This window comes from Leuresthes tenuis, unplaced genomic scaffold, assembly GCF_036924035.1.
Source record: "Leuresthes tenuis unplaced genomic scaffold, fLeuTen1.0.hap1 SCAF_7, whole genome shotgun sequence".
Lineage (NCBI taxonomy): Eukaryota > Metazoa > Chordata > Actinopteri > Atheriniformes > Atherinopsidae > Leuresthes > Leuresthes tenuis.
The window spans coordinates 18,027,623-18,040,000 of record NW_027325361.1 but is presented as its reverse complement, the minus strand read 5'-3'; the positions used below and the strand labels follow the sequence as shown (position 1 = coordinate 18,040,000).

Sequence of the window (12,378 nt, the reverse complement as noted above, 5' to 3'; positions counted from 1 at the left end):
CCACATCTCTGGCACCATTGACCACTGAAGTGGTAGACGGATCTTTCGATCTGTTTTTGGTCCGCTTGAGAGCAGGCCGAGGGGTTGGTTCAACACTCAGTGCTGGAAAAGAAACAAAAAACATAAATCAATTTAAAAAAAAAAAAAAAAAAAAGTAAAATAGTCCCAATTAAAGCATGGACTCTGGTGGTGTTCAGTGTTTTCCTGGCAGTAGATAATTTGAGTTGTTATGGGGGACCTAAGAGGATCCATTTTCCCAGCACATACCAAAGCTGCTCAGATGCGTTTGAATATAGGCAATTTGGACGGCAAGCCAACTCCTACTCCGTGTTCTGATAGCTGTTTATCATAGGCACCATCTAGGTTTTCATCACTCTGAGCAACAGAATGTTCTGTCAAAATGAACTGCACAGATCTGGCTTCATTCCACACGTGCACAAATGAGCTTTAGCACCAATGACCCTCTCATCTGTTCTCCGGTTACCCACAACAATCTTGTGCAACATGAAATTCTGTCACGCTATCAGGATATTCGGCAATTGCAAAATGTTTCGTCCAAACTTTTGCGCGTATCTTAATAACTGAATTTATTGTCTATCTGAAAATGTAACACAAAAAATTATACGGATAACTGTTTACCAAATACTGTAACTTGGATGTTGGCACTGTATAAACTGAAGCTTGTATTACAGTTATCGAACTCTAATACGGACCCTAATTTTAGGTCAACAGCTATTACAATGTGAGCCTATTTAAGTGCAATGGAACAATGAAAATAGTCTAAACGAGGAATGATACATAATCATTTATGACGATGGCATCACTGCTTAAATTCCTAAAATATTTGGGTTATAGAATCCGGTGTTAACAGGAAAGTAAACTGAACAGCATAGCGACATTTCACCGCCACTTTACTGTTGAACGGTTGATTAAATGAGCAAAAATGAATTCCAACTGATATTAGAAGGCACTGATGCTAAACTGTCAGTGAGCTACAGGAAGCTAGAAGGCTAAGCTAGCTTACTGGTCCGTTTGCTCACCTTTCCCCGATGACTGCCTTGTCGACCGTCTAGGAAGATGTAAAACCATATTCTTAGAAATTGTGGAATCCATTGATGTTTACGAATTGAACAAGTGACGACAAAAACATGAATTAAACAGTGCGACGCAACATATTGTCCGCAAACAGACTACGAGCGAGGGACGGACTTCCCCGAAATTATTAGGGGAAACATTTCCAGACGGAACCAGGCGGATTTCCGGAAATAGACGGTACCTAATTCACTTACGGAAACAAGGACGCTGCTCAAGGTTCCGCTCGAAAATGGCTCGTCTGTCAGTGTGACTCGCATAACCAAAGGGAAGCGTTATAATCCACCGACAAGCTATTAAGGATACGAGTGTTATGAATTACTGGAATATGAAATAACCACTTTCTTATGTTTCTTTTTTTTTAATTTACAAGAAGGTAATTATATTACATCTAAAAGTGCAGTATTTGAACCGAAGCCATGTATTGCTTGACTGACTGCTAACTAAATTAGCATGTCAACCGAAGCGACCTGAACTGTGTTGTCTACCAACACGCTGACTAATTAACAAGGGTTACAAACTGTTTATTTCTGATTTATGCTATTGGAGCCTCATTCCCGGTGAGCTAGCTTACCCCCCTCTTCGGATTTCTTCGACGGGTGCTAACAGCTAATTCGTAAAGTAATTGAGTATTATTTGTCAAAAACCCGGGAAACACAGATAAATGAGATTGTTCAAACTGTGAGTTTACATCAGGACGGTTTGATTTTGTTATGAGTGCTCTGAATGCTTTAGAGTTTAGTGAAAGACTGTCTTATATGTGATTTACAACATTAGTTCGGACTTTGAACATGCACTGACAAATATACTCGTGGCTTTGCGATAAGAAACTGAATCATCTATACATAATTGTCATATGTAGACTCGAGCCATCTAGCGGACCATTTTTGGTGAAGTGCACCCATTTAAAGACATGGCAGAGGAACAGCAGCAAAAGGGCTGGGATGTCACCCGCCGGCACACAGACGGTACTGAAACACCAATGATGAAAGCCTTGTATCACTTCAACTGTTTTTGTGTATTTACAACACATTTACTGCAGTGTTTTACACCTGTACTGTTTCTAATAGATCTCAAGGAAGAAAAACCTGAGTCAGGTGGTGAGTCCAGACTAAAGGATCCCGCTGCTGATGTAAAGCAGGAACTGTCCGAAGGTAAATTATTCAAGCAAACTCAGCAGTTATCCATTCCATACCAAACACGTTTCTGCGTGAAGGGCTCAAATGTGATCAAAAACGGCCTTCATTTCGTCTCCCACGACATAGCTTTGCCATCTACACCTGCAACCAGTGAGGCTCACGACTCAGTTGAAGGCACTCGAATGGCTCTAATCATATTTAAGTCTGGAACAGAAATGACGACAGGAGTTCAGTCAGTGTATAACCTTACATAGCAGCTAATTTCTATTTTGGTTGCAGATGGCGAATCGGATAAAAACAAGGTGGCGCCTTTTACAAAAGGATCATCTTCCTCAGAAGGTGACAACACAACAAATATCGAGAACATCAGCCCAGCTGATAATGAAAGTCATGGCGATAACAACAGGGAGTTTCAAAATAATGAGGCGCCAACTGTGGAAGCTGAGGCAACTTCTGGTGAGTGTTCCTGCCCAAGTCCTACACAACAGGTTCTTTTTTTTCTGCACGCGGTTATGTTCGCTTACTTTGGAGGAACTGGCCATAGGCCTCTAATCTCTGGCATTTCTAAGTTTTGTTTGTTATGCATGTTCAGTGCGATGCTTTTGATTATTTCACAATCCTTTTTTTATATAACTTGATCTTGGAATCTTGGCCCTGTGTTGTGGAGGATTTTTTTCATATATACAGTATATATATTTGAGTTAGTTAACTTCTCCTTTTTTTGAGAAGGGGAAAAAAAAAAAAAAGTAACTGATGTGGCACCGAACCGCTTTTAAACACAAGTGAAAGTGCTCGGGCTCTCGTGGAATTTAAGTTTTTCTTTACTTGTGCAGTGGAAGACGACAGCGGAGCTAACGAAGCACGAGAAGCAAACATTCCAGTGAATGACAAAATGGATGAGCAAGACGGACCCAAAGCTTGGCCCGATGAAAAATCCCCGAGCGCTAATGACACGAACATTGAAGCTGAAGAGGGTGAGCGAAACCTCTGGCTGTTGAATTATTGGATCCAGAGCATCTGGGTGTTTTTGCAGACACAACAAAAAAAAAAGAAGGGTTTAAACATATTGTGCGCATTTAGCTGCGTGCGTAGCTCAAATCATCTGATTTATTTAGTTTCCTTTTTTTCCTCTCTGTTTTTGTTTCACTGTCCCCGTCTCTACCTCTACCTCTACACCCCCCCCCCCCCCCCCCCCCCCCAAGAAGAAGAGACGCACACACAGAAGAACGCAGTCTCTGAGTCAAATGAACAGAAAAATCATGTGGAAACTATTCAACCTACCACTGAAGAGGTCTCTGAACCAGCTGTTCCAACGACTCCCAGTAGTCCTGGAGGTACTCTTTGGATCTTTTTCTGTTTCATGATTATGAGCCAAGCAAATAGCTGAATTAAAAATAAAAAAATAAATTATTGCAAAGTCCCATCGGAGTTGTCATTTATATCGTTGTGTCCTTATTATTGTATGTTTTTACATTATAGAAAATGAGAAAGATCTTGTTGAAATAACTTGGGTCTTTTCTCCACAGGGAAATGGATCTTCATAACCACGAGTTTAGTGGTAATTATTGCCATCTTGGTGCAGTATTACTACAAACTGGAATCTCCAGCTCAGAAAAACGACGTGCGGCAGGTTGACATTTTCCTCAAACAGTTGGAAAAGGTAAAGACTCGGTTTCCTGGCCAGCGCGCCGAGTTCTGGAACAGGAGCAGAATCCACCTAAAGAGGCACCTCCAGACTGACCAGCCCACCGAGCCGGTGAGTCTGATCCTGACGGCAGGCTTCGGAGCTGAGAGGACGCTGTACTGCCTTGCTCAGAGTCTGGCCTCCACCTTCTCTTCCGCCCTCAACGCCTCTGTCCTCCACATCGATGGAGCCAGCAAATCCAGCGAAGACAGCGACCAAGTCAAACTGGACATCGACAGCAAGTTACAGGGAGCTTTTGAAGGAGACAAACCTGTGGCTGTCATTCATCGCTTCGAAGAGTTGCCTCCAGGCTCCACGCTTATTTTCTATCGCTACTGTGACCACGAGAACGCCGCTTATAAGAAGACTTTTCTGATCTTCACAGTTCTGCTGGGTGAGGAAGAGGAGATCCCTGCAAAGATCCACTTGAGCGACGTGGAGGAGATGGTGGACGACCACCTTAAGAAAAAGTTTCTTACTCATGACTTCCCTGTATCTTTTGACATGATGGACCTTGATAAGTATGGTGGACTGTGGAGCCGCATTTCTCACCTCATCCTGCCTGTGGCAGCAGAGGAAAGAATTGAGAGCGAAGGATGCTAGAGGACACGAGCAACCACTCTTGTTTGAAGTTAAAGTTTAAGCTCTAAACTACCACATATCTCTCACATCTCTCAATTTTGGGACTCTTGGCAGTGATTTTAATGGCTTAAAGGTTTCTGATATTTTATTAAAGCTCTGTACACATGAAGACAGTAAGTTTTAATACGATTTATTATGCATTGGGATATTTGTAAAATGATCATGACAAAAAACCTTAGACAGAAATTATTGTAGCACTTTATTATTTTATTTAATTGTAAATACAGATGAGTTACAAAAAGGAAAAGGTAAGTGGGGGAATTTGAATTTAGCTAAGTATGTACAGTTTTATTGATAACAGCTGCATTTTAAAATGATTGTAAAGTAAGACTTGATTATTCTTTGGATAATGACAACAACCCGGCAGAGCTATATCAAAACAAGGGGTTCATTATGTTTGTGACAAAAGTATTCTGTGACTTCCAAACCTACATGGCACAACATGCCTTAACTGAAAATCACGTGCTTTTTTTTTATATGTATATATGTCACACTACGGTAAGAACTGCAAAAATGCTTGTATAGATGATATGTGCCTTAAAATCCAAAATAAACATTGTTCAATTTTAAATGCTGATTACTGGCGTGAACTTTGTTGCAACTATAGAGGGCATCAAAACCCCAGCTGAGACTGTGCCGTCGTAAAGCTGCATCCCATTGATGTGCAACAGGTTGGACTTTGAACGCAAATTACTTTAATGTATCACAACCTCACGTATCAGTAGCGAAAGCCTCTGAGGATGACTGCCGGCATACGTTTTCGGCGTGGATACAAGTACGAAGCTGAAACACTATGTTTGGGAAGTCTCCTAAAGCAGGTCAGCTCCTCCTCGACAGTGTCTCAGGTCCGCCTTCTTTCAGCTCTGCTCCAGCTGCAGATGCCCGGCCGATCTCTCACTGGGTGCACCTTTATTCAAGCCTCATCACCCGTCATTCAATGTGACCATGACAGATGACATCGCGGTGTAAAGCTTAATGTTGCCACCTGATGCCACTTTCGGATACGCTTCTCTGGATTTCTTTTTCTTTTGGATTTATAAACTGGCCATGAAATCATCTTGAATGCTAATAAACTGGTGACAGGCTGTGCCTGCTTTGCATACTTGCAGTATTGTTACATTTGTTGAGGCTCTGGGAGCTACAGTATGTATAAGTTATGCATTGCCATCGTGATGTCCTGCGCGCTTTTCTCACGGGGCTCTGCGGCGCCAAAGTTCTTGGATGCACATCCCAAGTCTCAACTTGAGAGCCCCGTTGAGAAAAATGACGGATTCCAAGAGGAGATAGAAGGTCAAGAGAGCATCATCTCAAAGGTACGGCAAACGCCACTTTACTTCTTTGTGTAGTGTATCATTTTGTACGTAAAAGTTCTTACTGAGCCAAAACAAAAACAAAAAAAAACAACAAAAAACATCCGTCCTCTTCTCTTTGTAGCTGCTGGGTGATTATGACAAAGTGAAAGCCCTCTCGGAAGGCTCTGACTGTCGGTGTAAATGTGTTGTCAGACCCCTGAGCAGGAGCGCCTGTCGGCGGATAGAAGAAGGGAGCGCAACAGCGCAGGATTTCTATACTGTGGAGACTATCACCTCAGGACCAGAGTGCAAGTGCGCCTGCATCGCTCCTCCGTCAGCGGTCAATCCATGTGAAGGCGAATTCAGGCTCAAAAAACTTAGGGAAGCTGGAAAAGAAAATATCAAGGTGAAGTGTCATCCTGTCCATTTCACTGGCAGCGCCTCCAGTGAGCACAAGTCACCGTGCTGATGAGCTTTTGTTGCTTATTGATTTGTGGAGAGGCCTGGATCATGACAGGCGCGTATATCACATCTGGTTGTATTCGGAAAAGGGGCTTATAACACCCCATTCTGTAAATCACCATAAGACTCAGTGTGAACGGGTTGGGGATAGGCTTTTGCTATTTTACGCATGGCATGTCCTGAGTGGGTAAACTCTACTGACGAGGTCTACTTGATCATTGCAGCTGTCCACCATACTTGAGCTGCTGGAGGGCTCCTTCTATGGAATGGATCTGCTGAAGCTGCACTCCATTACCAGTAAGCTTCTAGAACGCGTGGATCACATCGAGAAGGTACAAAAACACTGTGAAATAAAATAGGATGTAACAGCACACAGTCATGGTTAACTGGCAGGTTGGTGCTGGGTGCGTCTGGATCCAGTGGATTTTACGCAGCTAAAAAGATAAATGCAGAGTGGAATTGAAACTGTTTTTTTATTTAATTGAGTAGTAATCACGTTGAGCTTTGGCAGTGAAACTTGATTTTCAAGTTTTCCAGGTTAACTAAAATCAGATCTAAGAAAAAAAAAACTGAAAAAAAAGAAAACGTTCTGAACAGCCTCGCTGTGTTTTCAGCTGTGACGGCTGATGACAACTCTTTTCAGTTTAAGGTTGGGTGGAGCTGCTAGGATTTTGCCGAAGTCGCCAAACTGTATATATCATAAATCATAAAGCTGTCCCACCCTAACAGGTGCAGCAGATCCAAATCAGTCTCATTTCCGAAAGGATTTTAAAAAAAAATTGTATTGGTCCACTGTGAAAAAAAAGCATGCTGTGAATGGACCAATTGAATCAACTTGATGTGGAAGGGAAAATAGTATTTCTTACCTGCAATAACATCAGTATTAAAACCTGCCGAGGGGTCAAAATACCAACTACAAAAAGCTGAAATGGGTAATTATTTAGGGTCTTAATCAGTTGGTGAATTAACTGACAGTTTTGACTGGGTACATTAATGTCATTATAATCAGTTTGAATGAACTGTGGTATGCATCAAAACTAATGATATCACGAACAACATGCTGTGCTGTTCCTGGTGATGTTGAGAAAGATGAGATGAACAAACTGACAGAGAAGTTGCACCTGTGCCTTCTGAGGACCAGGGAAGCAAAAATGAGCAATGGCAACGGACAATTCAGTCATATTCATTGTTCTTTGTTGGTTTCAGCTGTGACTGTCCTGTTCTGACACGTGAAACGGATGTTTTTACTTTTCTAGACATTTAGGAACGTCACCAATGATGAGCAAAGATTGCCACTGCATTTTGAAGTGTGTAATAGGACGGGGCTTTAGTCACAGAACAACTTTTTGTCATAACAGGGCGGAAAAGCACAGCTGCAAATACCCAACTGGTTGGTGGCTGAATCCCATTTAGGTGCACTGGTTTCAGGGTTTCTACTCTCCTAAGTTATAGTAGTTTAAAAAAAAAAAACAGTTAATATCATAAAGTCACATGTCTACAGTGAGTGTCCCATTAATGACAGGTGATGCACGTGCATTTTTCCTCGAACTGCAACTTTTTACATCTATGGCCAATCTCCCTCAGAACCTGCACACATTTCTGTTCATATTTTGATTTGTCCCCAACTTCGTTAAGGCGGTGTCTCTGAACCACACTGCGAATGACGTGAAGCCGCAAGAGAGTCCTCCAGTCCAGCTGGAAGTGACGGAGAGCCCACCTACTCCTCTTCCTCATCAGCATCAGGACGAGAGGACACTCAATGAGTTTGGAGGGGCAGCAGCATATCAAAACCCAGAAGTAAGAGCGACAGATTACCACTGATATCACAGGGTTAACAGATTATGATAATGATTAAACAAACTACTGGAAGATTAAGTAAATATTTGCCTGTAGTCGGAGCCATGAGACACTATCCAAGTATAACAAAACCATTGATTTACTTGTTGCTTATTGATGCGATGTGTGAATACTTTTATTGCCATAACTTCTTGTATAAACTGAGCCTGAACGTGAGACTCATCGTCTCACGATAGTAAGGGACAAATGCAGATGTGTTTGGATTCACATGTATCTGCTCAGACCTCCAAAAACACAAGTAATGTAAATGTTTTTTTTCCAGCATATTCCTTAATAATATCATTGTCAAGCAAAAACAGCGCGTACGAGAGCCTTAGAGATCCTCAAACATCTGGCAGGATCAGGGAACAATAGCAGAACTTAGACCAGCAACGGTCCCCTGGGCTCTGATCCCTAACATTTTTAAGATAAACTTGAGAGGTGGTCCAGCAGCGCTGCGTGGACCTGGACTCCACATGCAACTGATTCACCAGATTAAAATGTTTCTCTCGGGAAGGTGAGAATGATCCAAAAAGCTTATGAATAAAAACTGAAATGAGAATGAAACAAGATGTTCTGAGTAAGTTTGGTTGGCTTAAAACTTTTAGCTTTATTCAATGATTACTCAGTTTTGGTCACAATTCCATCTCCAGTGAGAAATAATATCATCTCCAGTGGAGGTAACAATGACAGAACTGACCTCGGGGTTCATAATGACTTATCAGATCCATGAAACAACATTCCCCACTCATATCATGAAAACGATGCTGATGTATTGGTCAGTATTGCCACATATTGGCTCAATGTTTAACCAAACAGTTGTGCAGGTCTCACCTTGCAAAGTAAAGGATTTTTCCTCATGGAAGTCATGTGTGTCTATGTGTCACTAACAGGAGAAGTATGAGGGGAGGTTTATCGTGGAAAATCCACCCTCCCTCCAGCCAGATGGCTCTGGTCAGATCATTGAGGTCAGGCCTCAGGTGACTCCAAAAAACACAGCTAACGAGGAGGCTTCTCAGGTGTCGAAGGCCGGCACAAATGGAATGATCATCAGAGGGATGACTTTTTACAAATCTGAGCCAGATCCCATGGTGGCGGATGATGGAGAGCCTGGAGAGAACTGTAAGTTTAAACAAGCAGTTGCCTTTCTGGGAGTAGCTTTAAAGCGTCTATGCCAATACCTACACGAATATGTTCACCTTTAATAGATAATCACATAAGTTGATGTCCAGGGACGGCAGAACAGTAAGAGAAAGTCACGGAGGATTAGCTGCTCATTAGGCCCATCAATGTACAGCGACAAATGGGTGTGATGCTGTGGCTTCTATTGTTCATGTGCACAATAAGTTCAGAGTGAAAAACAATTCAGTCTAGCAGTTTTGATGGTATTACGTAAGTAAAAATTTTTTTTTTAAAAAAGCAAACCTTTAATCTCCTCATTCTGTGTTTCCCAACGTTCCTCTTTCCTCTTTTTAGTTTTTGAATATCATGGATTCAGCGGTGATGGTCCGGTCAACCTTTTCATTGAAGAGAATCTCCTCCTACACAGAGCGCCTCGGCCCAGGACGAAAGCAGGACCGAGATCATTCCGACCAAAAACAGCAGGTTCTATGCATATTTCAAGGCAGGCCAGCCAATCAGAAAAAACAGAAGAAACTGAGTCCATCTCAGAAACTCACAGCGAATATATCGACAACAATGACAACGAAACCATGTCAGTGAATGTGTCTACAGATTCAACAACTGACAATTCCTTGACAAAAAGCATCACATCTGGACCAACCAGCGCAGCACGCAACCTGAAGACAACAAACACGACACCTCAGACTACTCAAGGAGTTACTGCTGGAATTACTATGCAGCCAACGCCAGCGACTGCTTCTTCAAGCGTCCCTCCCGAGGAAAAAGCCCAGACAACAACGAACACAACACGACTGTCTGACAGTACAGCCACAGAGGAAATGTTACTGGCATTAACAACGAGAAATGCACCCATCACTGAGCTGGAAACCTCCACCCTTGAGCTGAGAGACCGAACACAAACCATACCTGGCAGTACAGCAGCTTATCCGAGCACTCTGACAGAACACTCCACTGCTGCAGCTTCAGCTACCAGCTCCCCATCTGCTGCTACAGCTACAGCAACCCGCAGCCCTTTGACATCGGCTCCTGAACGTGCCACACCTGCTGCCTCCACACAGGCCGATGCGACGACACGACAAAAAGAAACCGATTCCCCCTATTTTTCAAGTTCGACTTTGTCTGGAGACACTGCTCTGCCCGTCGCCACAACTGGAACTCCCTCCTCCTCAACCATCGCCACCAGACAGGCAACTCAGGTCAAACCAAAATACAAAATCAGCTGGGAGGAGGAAGAGAGCAAAGGACACCTGACTGATGACAAACCACCGCAAAGGCAAGAGGAGTCAACACCAAGGAAACCTGGTAAATAATAAATAATTTTGTACTTAAGGCCACATGTATCCACCACTAGTGTATTTGAAAAAAACTTCCTAAGAGTTTACCCTCAAATAAAGTGCCAATGAAAGTATTCAATTAATTCTCCAGTTGCCAAATGCAAGGAGCTGACTTTGCCCAAAGTTTTTCATCCAGAGAAAAACAAAGGGATGTGTTCCTATTCATTTCTAAAGTTTTAACATCAGCAGTCAGTCCCCTGTGGCAACCTCACTCTTTATGTGATTCAAGCTGGTTAAAACCGAAGCCTCTAATTATTTTCAGACTCCTTGGCGTAGGTCTGGAGGATGTTAAACTGCCTTTAATCCCTCACTCATACCTCTCTGGGTGTTTCTCACAGGGGAGTGTAAGGACACTTTGGCAACCATCTCTGAGCCAGTCACTCACAACACCTACGGCAAGACTGAGGGAGCATGGATGAAGGACCCTAAGGCTGCCGATGACAAAATATACGTCACAAACTTCTATTATGGAAACAACCTCTTAGAGTTCAACAACTTGGAGGTTTTCAAACAAGGTAAGAGCAAAGGGGTTTTTGTAACAGACTAGACTACACTTTGTTTCTTTCGATACATCATCCTGTCCAATTTTGATCTTTTCAAGGCCGTTTCACCAACTCCTACAAGCTCCCTTACAACTGGATTGGCACAGGCCACGTTGTCTACGATGGGGCCTTCTACTACAACCGAGCCTTCTCCCGAGACATCATCAAGTTCGACCTACAGCAGCGCTACGTGGCCGCATGGACTATGCTCCATGACGCCCTGTTTGAGGAGTCGTCGTCACCATGGGATTGGCGCAGCCACTCGGACATCGACTTTGCTGTGGACGAGAGCGGCCTGTGGATCATCTACCCAGCGCTGGATGACGAGGGCTTCTTACAGGAGGTGGTTGTTCTGAGTCGTCTGAACCCCTCGGACCTCAGCATGCAGAGGGAGACCACTTGGAGAACTGGACTGAGACGAAACAGTTTTGGGAACTGCTTCGTTGTATGCGGCGTCCTTTACGCCGTTGACAGCTATAACCTAAAGGACGCCAACCTAGAATATGCCTTCGACACACACACAAACACTCAAATGATTCCCAGAATGCCCTTCATCAACAACTACACCTACACCACTCAGATTGACTACAATCCAAAAGAGGGTGTTTTGTACGCATGGGACAACGGACACCAAGTCACATATAACATCAAGTTTGCCTATGTAGACCCTTAGTGTGAGCATGACATTCCCTTTGATTTTAATCATTTGAATGGATTGTAGATCAGTCCACAAGGCCCTCAGTATGGAGACAGCTGGGGCCTAATGTATATAAATACTTAAGTATAGTGTTTAAATTGTTCCTATTAAGATTTTTTTGTTTTTTTTTATCTGTACCTAAAATGAATAGACAGCAAGCCTGATACCACAGTCAACACATCAAGTTTTACTTCATATACTGAAAATATCTGAGCAGGTCAGTGGCTTGTGTCAAATAAACACAAAATTCTGGAAAGCGTGTTGTAAGTCCCAAATTCTTGAGGACAAATCCCATCGTTGTTTTATACATAGAAGTCTATATTCTATTTTTCTTTGATCGTGACGTTTGCCAAACGGGTCCTTCGTCTCGTTCAAGCGCTTATTCCCACCATATCAGACTGTTTTTGATGAGACTGCAATAAATCTCAGACGCACTAAAGGAGGATCTCGTCTTTGTTTGGCTAAACACAGGATTCAAACGCAGCTTTAACGCAGGAGTGTCGGATTAAGTGGAA

The 12,378-nt window shown here is 42.9% G+C and overlaps 3 protein-coding genes across 3 annotated transcripts in view; 2 read left to right on the top strand and 1 right to left on the bottom strand.

Annotated features, from left to right (window-relative positions):
* LOC140312005 (torsin-1A-interacting protein 2-like) overlaps positions 1-1,260 on the bottom strand; it is a 4,766-nt gene extending 3,506 nt beyond the window's left edge. The window contains exons 1-2 of the mRNA XM_072389643.1: positions 1,041-1,260; positions 1-102 (exon numbers count right to left, since the gene is read on the bottom strand). The exon at positions 1-102 is cut by the window's left edge and continues 21 nt beyond it. Coding sequence (XP_072245744.1) covers positions 1-102; positions 1,041-1,113 — 175 coding nt within the window. The 5' untranslated portion in view covers positions 1,114-1,260. The remainder of the gene's footprint in view (positions 103-1,040) is intronic.
* Positions 1,261-1,282: 22 nt separating this feature from the next.
* LOC140311426 (torsin-1A-interacting protein 2-like) lies at positions 1,283-4,714 on the top strand. The gene is made up of 7 exons (XM_072388796.1): positions 1,283-1,468; positions 1,955-2,060; positions 2,163-2,246; positions 2,511-2,687; positions 3,065-3,205; positions 3,434-3,565; positions 3,758-4,714. Exons 2-7 carry the CDS (start codon positions 2,006-2,008, stop codon positions 4,516-4,518), a joined length of 1,350 nt encoding a protein of 449 aa, XP_072244897.1. The 5' UTR covers positions 1,283-1,468; positions 1,955-2,005; the 3' UTR covers positions 4,519-4,714.
* Positions 4,715-5,396: 682 nt separating this feature from the next.
* olfml2ba (olfactomedin-like 2Ba) lies at positions 5,397-11,991 on the top strand. The gene is made up of 8 exons (XM_072389639.1): positions 5,397-5,870; positions 5,992-6,255; positions 6,536-6,643; positions 7,947-8,108; positions 9,041-9,269; positions 9,624-10,592; positions 10,963-11,139; positions 11,226-11,991. The coding sequence occupies exons 1-8, from the start codon at positions 5,703-5,705 to the stop codon at positions 11,837-11,839; spliced, it is 2,691 nt and encodes an 896-aa protein (XP_072245740.1). The 5' UTR covers positions 5,397-5,702; the 3' UTR covers positions 11,840-11,991.
* Positions 11,992-12,378: the final 387 nt, after the last annotated feature.